Below are 10,720 nucleotides of genomic sequence, written 5' to 3' on the forward strand. Positions count from 1 at the left end.
AAAGGCGTGCGCCACCACCGCCCGGCTTAAGACCAGCTTTTTAAGAGAAAATATTCCATTCTTTGTGGGAAAAATTGATAGCAAGGTAGCTAAACTGCTATTGAGATCCTTAATGAAGAGATGACATGCCTGTGTACTTGGTTGGGTAGTATAATAATGAAAAGATTGATTTTTTTTTCCCCTAGTTTTGTTTCTTAATTAAGGGCAGCCTTACTATACTTGTGACTCTAAACATAGTTTAATAGTTCTCTATTGTAATACAACAAATTACTTCAAAATCTGTTGGCTTAAAATAGTAAAAAACCTATTTTTTTCTATCAGTTCTTCTTGGTCAGAAACCCACGAACAGGTTAGGCATTCTGGTTTCAAGAGAGTAAATATTCTTATCACAGGAGGATTTTACAACTCCATAAGAAACCAACAAAACCTGCTGTGAATATACAATATACAAACTACATAAAAGAAGGAGGATTTTACAACTCCATAAGAAACCAACAAAACCTGATGTGAATATACAATATACAAGCTACAGTAAAAGAAGTGTTGGTGGATTTTAGGTATTAACAGATCAGTTCCACATGCATGATATTGAAAAACTGGGCAATCCAGTATGGAATTACCTGTACTCAAATAGGTGCGTGAAGACCAATGGACAGATATTAAATATTTGCTTTGTTTATATTTGTAACAGCCCAAAAGTAGATACAGTTCCGACACCCAGCACCTGTGGCTGAGATGTGTTGTGCCCATGGGTTGTATTACTGTGCTGTCTTTAGCACTGAAGCAGCTGTAGTAGACACAAGGATGTGGCCCATGTTGTCTGAATAAGACCTTCATAGTTTTCACAAGTTATATTAGCCATTAAGTTCTTTCAGTACCCTTTACTAGAAATTATGGGAAAGAAATTGAAAATCAATTTGACCTATTTGTTTGACTTATGCTAAGTATGTTTGTTTGTTTTCTTGAGACATGTCTTACTGTGTATCCTGGGCTGGCCTGGAACTCAGTATGTAGACCAGGCTGGCCTCAGATTCATCCACCTACTCTGCTTCCTTAGTGCTAGGATTTAAGGTGTACACACCGTGCCCAGCCTCTGGTAATATTTTAAGGTACAGCCTTACTTGAACGTCTACATATAGTTAGATGACATCTTTGAAAAGATGGGAGTCTTGTTTTAATGCATCTGAAACTTGCACTCTTATTTACACCTGGTAGAGAACTACATCATGTTTGCTTATTTCTTTACAACAGTAGGTGGAAAATTCCTTGCTATCTTAATTGTTGAACACCTAGACTGTGTCTGCTGTGCAGACAGTGCTGTCGTGTGCAGCTCTGTGTCTAACACAGCATGTACTGAGGAGATAGGCTCTTAGCAGGTTTTTACTTTGTACTCATCTCTAAGTCAGGTAGACTCAAGTCAGCCTTGGAAATACTCACAAATGCTGTATTAAAGTAGTTCTTAGTTTCAAGGCTTTGAGACAAGTCAAGGTGGCTGGTGGCTTTTCAACTATAGAGATTTGTGTTTGAATCTTAGGACTACAGTTTTCTCCCAGGACTTTTGAGAAGTTGCTTCACACCTCTCACCCTTGGTTTTCTGACCTATAAAAGACAAAAATTACATATTTCTTATGAAATTACAATGAAGTTTAAATTAAGTAGCATAAATCTGCCATTCAGTGTCCAGCTGTCTTTGTTGGTGACTTGATATGTAGAAGTTGTCGTATTTGCTGTGATTCTTTTGCCACATTGAGAATGAAAACAAAGGTAGCTGAAGTGTTTACCGTCGAGGCTTGCTTGTGTGTCACAGTAGTAGGTTAACAGTTTGATGTAGACGTGGGCTACCTTCATAGTGCTAAAGCCTCAGTCTGGATATATAAGTTGAAGCCCTCCCGCCAAGCGCTGCTCTGTCTGCCTTGCTGTGGTAATTCACAGTGCTTGATAAGTTGCTTAATTTCAGTTACTTGATTCCCTGCCTTTTTAGTTGCAAAGTGCTTAGGTGCTGGGGGGAGGGGGAAGGGGAGGGACAAAGAAATTGTTTAAGATGGCTCAGGTTTGTGCCTGTAGGATTGAGTTCTACAGCATGACTGCCACAGAAGTGCATAATCTGAACCAGGAGGTTTCCTATACCCCAGAATACTTTCTTCAGACATACTATGTGATTCAACAGTTAGCTTTTGAAAAAGCCTTACATAAAGTAATATTTGTTTGTCAACATCTCATAGTATAATGATATTTTTCTGATTGTTTTGATTTTAACATAATCCATGGTAGAGAACAGAAACCACCAGTTCATTAGGTAATAATTTAATTTGGTTTTTTGTTTGTTTGTTTTTTGTTTTTTGTTTTTAATTACCAACAACTCGGGGCTGATGAGATGGCTCAGCAGTTAAGAGTGCAGGCTGCTCTTCCAGAGGTCCTGAATTCAATTCCCAGCAACCACATGGTGGCTCACAACCATCTGTAGGGGAATCTGATGCCCTCTTCAGGCAAGGAAATGTATATACAGCAGAGCAATCATATATTAAATAAGAAATAAAAATTTAAAAAAATTACCAACAACTCAGTTGATGTTTGGTAATGTCAACACTAATCCGTTCAACTTGTCTTTAAAATGTATGTATGTATATGCAGCCTTTAAAACCTAACAGTAGTCCCTATAACATTCAAATTAAACTTTGACCCAACATTATGCTCTTAGGAAACAAACTCTCAGACCTAATTAGTGCATAGATTGGAATGTTAAATCACAAGCTGGCCCTGAGGTCATGAGAGCACGAGAGCTGAGAGCTGGTCCTACTCCTCACAGGCTTCAGCAGTCAGGAGAGCAGACCCTTCATCTTACTGGATGGGCAGCACAATGGAGCTTGCCCAAAGGCATGAGAGCAGGAGAGCTGGCTCTGCCCCCTGCTAGCTGCAGCATTGGGTGAGCTAACCAGAGCAGTGCTAGAGAGCTTGCCCTGGTGGTATGGGGATGGGAGAGCTGCCAGGCTCACCAGCACAGCTACCACCCAGGCTCAGATCCAAAGATGGAGGCTCTCCATAACACAGGGCAGGCAGCAACAGAGTATCTAAGAGAAGTCTTAGTGATAGTAACAGAAACCAGAGGCTTGAAGCAGACCAATGACTCATTGTAATGAGCATTTGCAGTTAAAGCTGTTGGGACAAGAGGGTATGCTGTGGCACACTGACACCCTGCATTTTCAGGGCAATCCTTCCAAGGGGGTAGGATGGGGGAGTTGCAATGGTAATGGGTGGGTACAGTGCAAAGGGAAAGGAAGCTGAGTGGGATGGGGGTGCATGAGGTGAAATTCACAAATCAATAAAAACTTAAAAGAAAGTTTTATTACAAATTCCAGTAGTAAAATAATAGTGTTTTAAAAAGAGCTGGCTCTGCTGAACAGTACTTAGAGATTTTAATTTCTGGATTATTATGTTTCCCACATAAATTTTCCTCTTCCTGTTACTCTCCTTTGAGACCGTCTGAAACATCATAAATTTTCAATAGTTGCTCATTGGTGCTTTTGTGGTTTACTCTCAGGGGGACCTTTCCCAGAAGGAAAAAGAGTGCCGCCTGCTCAGAGAGCAGCTTAAGGTGGTGTGTGAGAGCTGCGAGCAGGTAGAACTCAGGAGCTCACAAGAGATCACGGGCCTGGAGGGAAAGCTGCAAAGGCACACGGAGGAAAGCCAGGTAAACAGCCTGCCTGAGACTCCTTGTCGGCATGCGGTGAGGCATGCGGTGAGCGGGAATGCTTGTCAGCCTCAGCCAGCTCAACTGCACTGGTGGCCACACAGGGAATTCCTACTCTTTCACCTTTCTCTGCAGCGTGCCCAAGTGACATTGTTTCTTTTAGTGATGTAGAACTTTTACCAACCGCTTTGAGAAAAGGACTATAAATCTGGGATTTAATTTATCTTGAATTCACTTTTCTGGTTAACTGAAATTATTCTGTGTTTAATTCCAAGTTAAACTCCTTTCTGCATTACAAGGCACTATCACAAATGTGAACCCTGGAGCCAACCTTGATTCTACTCCAGTAGAGCTCTTCTGACTGAGCAGTTAGGTTACTTAATTTCACTGAACTTTAGTTTGCTTATCTAGAAGATTTGGGGTAGAACTCTGTGGTAAAGAGTAGGGGTTCATATGTATTAGCTCTGCTACTGTCCCTCATCTTCTCCTGAGGAGATGTCAGAAGAACTCATGGAGCCTGTGCTTTATTCTAGTCTCTGGGGTGTCTGGTTTGAGTTCTGTTAGTTGACACTGACCATCAGTTACATATAGTGAAGTGGTATCAGTTGGCAAAAAACCAGGTTGCTTTAGTGCTGAGGAGATTACAGGTGTGAGAAAACAACGTTCCTCTTCATAAAGGGAGACCTGTTTAAGAAGGAAAAAACTGGTTTGAGAAGTCTGAATTGACAACTGGAGTAATACATTAATTAGTAGGAAATTAGCTTAATGTGACCTTAATAGGAAACTCGTTTACTGAAATTGGAGTATACCTGGAAGAATGCTTATAAAGTAAGTGTGGTAGCACTCCCAAGACCTGTTCACAAAAATTGGACTAGGGCCTCTTCTAAGCTGTCTGTCTGGGGTAAAAATACCAGTAAAAGAAAAAAAAAGAGTGCTTAGCATATGATACATGGAATACAAACTTGAATAAACTACTTTAGAGAGTTAATAAAATAAAATAATGATGCATGTGTGGGATTGCCTCAAGAAGACTTGGACAGAGTTCGGGCACATAGTACTTCACATAGTGAATGAAGTTTGTGATAGAGATTTATTTCTCCAGCTTCACAAACTGGTACTCAGATTTTGTACTTTATTCACACAGTCCAGCAAGCCTGATGTCTGTACAGATGTTCTCTACTTTGGAGATACAGCATACCCAAGAAGAAGACTGATAGCGCAGCAGCTCTGACAGCTCTTCTCTGTCTGGCTCCCATGCCTTAGAGGCTTCAGGCTTTTGAGAGAGGCTCTTGCTATGTAATCTAGGTTGGGCTCAAAGTCCAGGTCCTTTTACCTTGTAGATATTTGGGCATAGGCAGGCAGCCCATACCATAGTGCCTTTTTCTTTCTTTTTTGTGTGGTTTGGATCTAGTGTCAAGATTCTACTCAAGATCATGATGAGTCCAGTTATTGTGTCCCTCAAACAACAGGTTTGTTGAGGTACTAGACTTACTTGATGAACTGTGTACCCTCTTAAATTCTGAATCTGAGTTTCTTCTGTTGTATCTACAGAAAAGTAGGTGGGGATGGATATGATCATTTCCTTTTATGAAGCTGTTGGGTGGTGAGTGCAAGCAGTACCTGAACTCAGGTCATAGTCTCACTGTGAGCATTGTGCAAAACACACAATTTCAATTCTTTATGCTGTCAATAATGATTTCCTATAGGCAGTTTTGCCAAATAGGTTCTCATGCTGTTGGCATAACCATTTCCCTTTCAAAAAACCAGATCAAAGGTGTGAGAAGACATTGGCCCAGAGTGTAAACAGAGGTGGTCTGGCTTCCAGTGGCATAGCGAACAGATTTACATTGATCTTGGAAATAAAAATGACCATGTAGTACGCAGGAGCTTATAAGTATGGTGGGCATGGGGTCATCTAACTCACAGAAATGATGTGACGTTTGGAATCAGCAAGATTCTATGAGAAGGGAAAATGTCAACAAGACTAGCCTAAGGGCACATCACACAACTTCTGTCCCACTCCTGCTGCTCTGTAAGAACATCCAGACGTGATGTTCTCCTCTGCAGTGGGACTCGGGCTTGCAGGAAGTAGACTAGCTAGCAGAGCCATTGCCAAAACCACGGAAACCCTGGGTGTCTAAGGCGTAAGAGAAAAGGGAGAAATGGCCTCTTGGGCCTACATCATTTTTTACTTTAATGTCATTACTTCCTATTACATTTGAGTAGTTTAATGTAGGGTGCACCATTCGTTTGAGGGAGAAAGCCCGTGTTTTTATAACTGAATCCTTGTTCTCAGTGTGTTCTGAACCGAAGCAGGAAACAGGATCAGGACTTCAAGTAAGAAATTAGTCTTTCTCTAGCAAATAAGAGTACAGAATTTTATTAAGCATCTGTTTGTAGTCGTGGCATTTGAGATTAGACATTATCTAACATTTCCATGTTCACATATTTCAAAAACTAGCAGCTGCATAAGCAGCTGAGGAATAGGCCTGGGAGGACCCTCGCCCTCCAGAGGAGAGGAACCAGCATCGTCTCCAGAGTGTCTCTGCCACACTGCCTGAAGTTCAGGCCGGTATTCAATCCAGATGCCCTTAATGGCCAGCCACAGGCATCTCATTTGTATTTCTAGAAACAAACAAAAACTACTGGACTTGCCAGCAGATTACTTGTAGGTAGGGAACTATGTAGGCTGAAGCCCGAAGTATCTGTCCTATGGGTACACAAAATTCTTCAGAGTAGCTCCCTGTAGGGAGTGTACTTGATCAGTGTGGCTGTGCTGTGTTGACTGTCCTGGGGCTGGAAATGGTTGTGCCTGCCCTGGAACGCCAGCTGCCTGGACTTGAGGTGCTGTGTGAGGTGCTGTGTGAGGTGCTGTATGAGGTGCTGTGTGAGGTGCTGTATATCTTAAGACACTGTCGGGTTCTTTTTTTTCCCTGGAAAGTGTTGCCATGATTATTCAGATATTTTCTAAAATACTTTTAGATCTCAAAGACGGAATTAGACTGGTTCCTCCAAGATTTGGACAGAGAGATTAAAAAGTGGCAACAAGAGAAAAAAGAAATCCAAGAAAGATTAAAGGCCCTGAAGAAAAAAATTAAAAAGGTTATCAATAACAGTGAAATGTAAGTAACAGTTAAAGGATGGATAACATTATTTTAATATCCTGAGGTTTCTGATTCTTTTCATTTCTTCTTTGTATTTAATTTCATAAGTGAAGACCTTTATAAAGGTTGACGAGATGACTCAGTGTTAAGGGCATTGAATGCTCCTCCAAAGGGCCCAAGTTCAATTCCTGGAAGCCACATGGCAGCTCTCAACTGTCTGTAATCCAGCTGCAAGCAGTTTGACACCTTCACACTGAAGGCAAACACCAATGCACATAAAATAAGAATAAATAAATCATTTTTAAAAGACCTTTCTAGATACTATTTTCGTAGTGGCTTTATATTATTTAAAAAACATTAATTGAAAAGTTCTCTCACCTAGAACTTTGTCTAAGCCGGCATGTTTTCACCTAAATCACATTAAAATGAGAGTAGCCCAAAGCCAAGTCAAGAAAGCCTAGCTGTTGTTTAGATCGATGAGCATTACTGTGAGCATCAGCTTGTTCTTTCTGACCACTGAGGGTAAGTCTACACAGAAAGCTCTGACCACTGAGGGTAAGTCTACACAGAAAGCTCTGACCACTGAGGGTAAGTCTACATGGAAAGCTCTGACCAGCATGAATGTTCAGGGATAATGATTTTATTCTTACTTTTTAATCCTGAATCTCCAGATTATTAGCATTTGGTCTTGTGATGTGCAGGGATTGTTAATAATTGCAAGTCGGGCATAATTGTCACAGAGGCTGTATCTGAGGCAGTCTCAGAGGATTGTCCATTGCCTAGATCTGAGTGACCTGTGCCCCATGTCTATGAGGAATTGTCTTGGTTAGTGACTGCCTCCCCACCCTACTCTGAGTGGCACCATCCCTAAGTGCACAGGCCTGGACCGTGTAAGGAATTCAGCTCAGCATGAGCCAGAGCGTGAGGCAGCAAGCAGCGTTCCGTGGTGTCTGTCTGCTCGTGCTTGAGGCTCTGCCCTGACTGCCCTCTGTGATGGACTCCTACCTGACATAAACCCTTTCTTTCCCCTAAGTGTGGTTTGGTTATGATGTATATCTCAGTGTTTTAGTCACTGAGTAGTGACTCTGAAGAGACCATGACTTAGGAGAGAAAGGGTTTAATTGGGGTGGGCTTTCTGTGTCAGAGGCTAGTCCATTGTTAGCATGGTGGGGAGCATGGGGAAGTAGGTGCTTAGAGCAGTAGCTGAGTGCTGCATCGTGATCCATGGGTGGAAGAGATGACATCGGGTCTGGCATGAGCTTTCGAAACCTTAAAGCTTCCCCCCGCCCCACACACACACAGTTCCTCCAGCAAGGCAACACATACTCAAGACCTCGCCTCATAACCCTTGTGATTCTTTCAAATAGTTCCACTCCCTGGTGACCGTGCAGTCAAATATATGAGTCTCTGGGTACCGTTCTTACTCAAACCTCCATACACAGAAAACAGTCTAGAATAAGGCCAAGACTCTCTGTGACCCATTCCTAATATGCTATTCAGTACATTTTCATAGGATCCCTTAGTTTTAGTTCTGCTGCTGTAGCAAGACACCAAGCTCAGGAACGTAACACTGTTGTGTTTGCTCATGACCTAGCTGTCTGGGCTGGATGCCTGCTGAACCATGCTGCTCTTCCTGCCAGGAGACCTGTATGCAACTATTGAGCTGAAGGCAGACTGTGTGTGACAGCAGCACCAGAGTTATGTCATTTGACTACCATGTTCATGGAAACAATAAGCAAAACTTGCTCCCAGAGGATGGTTTGAGTTGACAGGGTACTTTTGTGGACATGGGTGCAGTTTACTAATGTGTGAAGTTGTACTAAAAATTCTGAGAGGTAATGAAGTGTTTGTGACTGCTTTTACAGGTCTACCCAGAAAAATGATGGATTAGATAAGGATTGTGAACCACATCCGGATCAATCCCTTGGAATCAGGCAACCAAGCTTTAATTATTCTTAATTAGTCGGTCTCACTAGACTTCTAAGTATATTGTTGTTTATGTTTCTCCTAAGTACTTCTCAAGGCTTGAGTATATATATATTTCAGGTTTCTACTTTTCTTTCCCATTGTCAGTACAAAATGCCTAGACTTACTACCATCATTTACTCCCTTTTTTTTGTTTGTTTGTTTATTAGTTTTGTTTTAAGTAGGGTCTCAACTGTGTAGTCCTGGCTGTCCCAGAACTCACTTTGTAGACCAGACTGGCTTTAAACAGATAGAACTGCCTGCCTTTGGAATTCTGGGATTATTAGTGTTTGCCACCATGCCTGGCTTTTTTTTTTTTTATATATATATATTTCCCTTTAACTAATTTGAAACTAAAAATGTATTTGAAGCACTCTTTTAATATTTATTTATTATTATGTGTAAGTACACTGTAGCTGCTTTTAGACACACCAGGAGAAGACATCAGATCTCATTATGGATGGTTGTGAGCTACCATGTAGTTGCTGGGATTTGAACTCAAGACCTTTGGAAGAGCAGTCAGTGCTCTTAACCACTGAGCCATCTCACCAGCACATGTTGAATATTTTTAGTTTTGAAAGTTTTTTGTTTGCTTGCTTTTGTTGTTGTTGGCTTTTTCATTACTTTTTAAAATATTTATTTATTATTATATATAAATGCATGATAGCTGTTTTCAGACATACCTGAAGAGGGTGTCAGATCTCATTACGGATGGTTTTGAGCCACCATGTGGTTGCTGGGATTTGAACTCAGGACCTCTGGAAGAACAGTCAGTGCTCTTACCCACTGAGCCATCTCTCCAGCTCTGTGCCACTTGAGACTGTAGTCTCAACATGGAGCTATAATGTGATGCTCTGTTATTGCAAGTTTGTTGAAAGTTTTCATTGTAGGGCATCCTTGCAATCCTTACTAATGGATACTGTGTTGTTCTGTACAGAGCTAGGTCTCCGCAGTCAGCAGTTGTATTTTGCTGTGTTCCTTTGATGCCGTGTGCATACTCTGTTCTGTTCTCATCATCCCTGTGCCTCTCTTAGTGCCATAGTGTGTGGCCTTGATGGAGCCGGAAGGCACAGGAAGCAGACATCCCAGACTTCCTTCTCTTGTGCAGAGCACAATTTTTACATGTGTAGGTCATGACACTAGAGAGGGACTGAGGAGTAAAATGTATTTGAAATGAAAACAAAAGCACAGTGATGGTGGGAAGGGTGGGCCATCTGGAGAAGGTCAGAGGCCTGGGAGGAGCACGGGAGAAGGACAGAACACTGCATTCTAATTGCCCTAGTGAAACTGTGGACTTGGTGTGCAGGTTTTAGATCATGTGGCCATGAACAGCTTTGGACAGGTTACCTTTTTTCTTTTCCTTTTTTTGTGGGGTAAGGGGTGGGTCGAGACAGGGTTTTTCTGTGCAGCCCTGGCTGTCCTGGAACTCACTCTGTAGACCAGGCCGGCCTCGAACTCAGAAATCCACCTGCCTCTGCCTCCCAAGTGCTGGGATTAAAGGCGTGCGCCACCATTGCCCAGCACCTTTTCGTTTTTTTACAAATGGAATTTCTTGTGTAAAATACAGTGTTTGAGAGCAATTACACTCCTGAGGAATCACACTCAAAGTTAACCTCTGGTCTCCACAAACACACACTCGCACACATACACACACTCACACAAATACACTGGTGTGGCGCCCTGGTGTGCTCCTTTGCACTTAATCCAGAGATGTTCCTTTGATTCCTTGTCTCCCTTTGATCACTTGTAAAGTGCAGAGAGCACAATGAGTCTGAATTGAGGCTGAAGTTAGTCTAGAAAGCGTGATGTGATTTCAAAGCTGACCTGGCTTGAGACATCCTTGTGATCTTGATGGCTGGATTTGTTTTCAAGGGTTTTTTCTTTATTCTTCCTAGCAGTGCCCTCACAGATGAGAAGGCAAAAGTAGAAGAGTCTGTCAGGAAAGGGAAAGAGCTTTATGAGG

At 41.9% G+C, this 10,720-nt stretch overlaps 1 protein-coding gene across 1 annotated transcript in view; it reads left to right on the plus strand.

The window, feature by feature from the left end:
- Nucleotides 1-10,720, plus strand: part of Ttc3 (tetratricopeptide repeat domain 3) — a 108,703-nt gene that overhangs the window by 83,383 nt on the left and 14,600 nt on the right. The window contains exons 36-38 of the mRNA XM_031360615.1: nt 3,539-3,688; nt 6,671-6,810; nt 8,658-8,726. Of these exons, the coding sequence (XP_031216475.1) occupies nt 3,539-3,688; nt 6,671-6,810; nt 8,658-8,726 (359 nt within the window). The remainder of the gene's footprint in view (nt 1-3,538; nt 3,689-6,670; nt 6,811-8,657; nt 8,727-10,720) is intronic.

Source organism: Mastomys coucha, unplaced genomic scaffold (assembly GCF_008632895.1).
Source record: "Mastomys coucha isolate ucsf_1 unplaced genomic scaffold, UCSF_Mcou_1 pScaffold12, whole genome shotgun sequence".
NCBI lineage: Eukaryota > Metazoa > Chordata > Mammalia > Rodentia > Muridae > Mastomys > Mastomys coucha.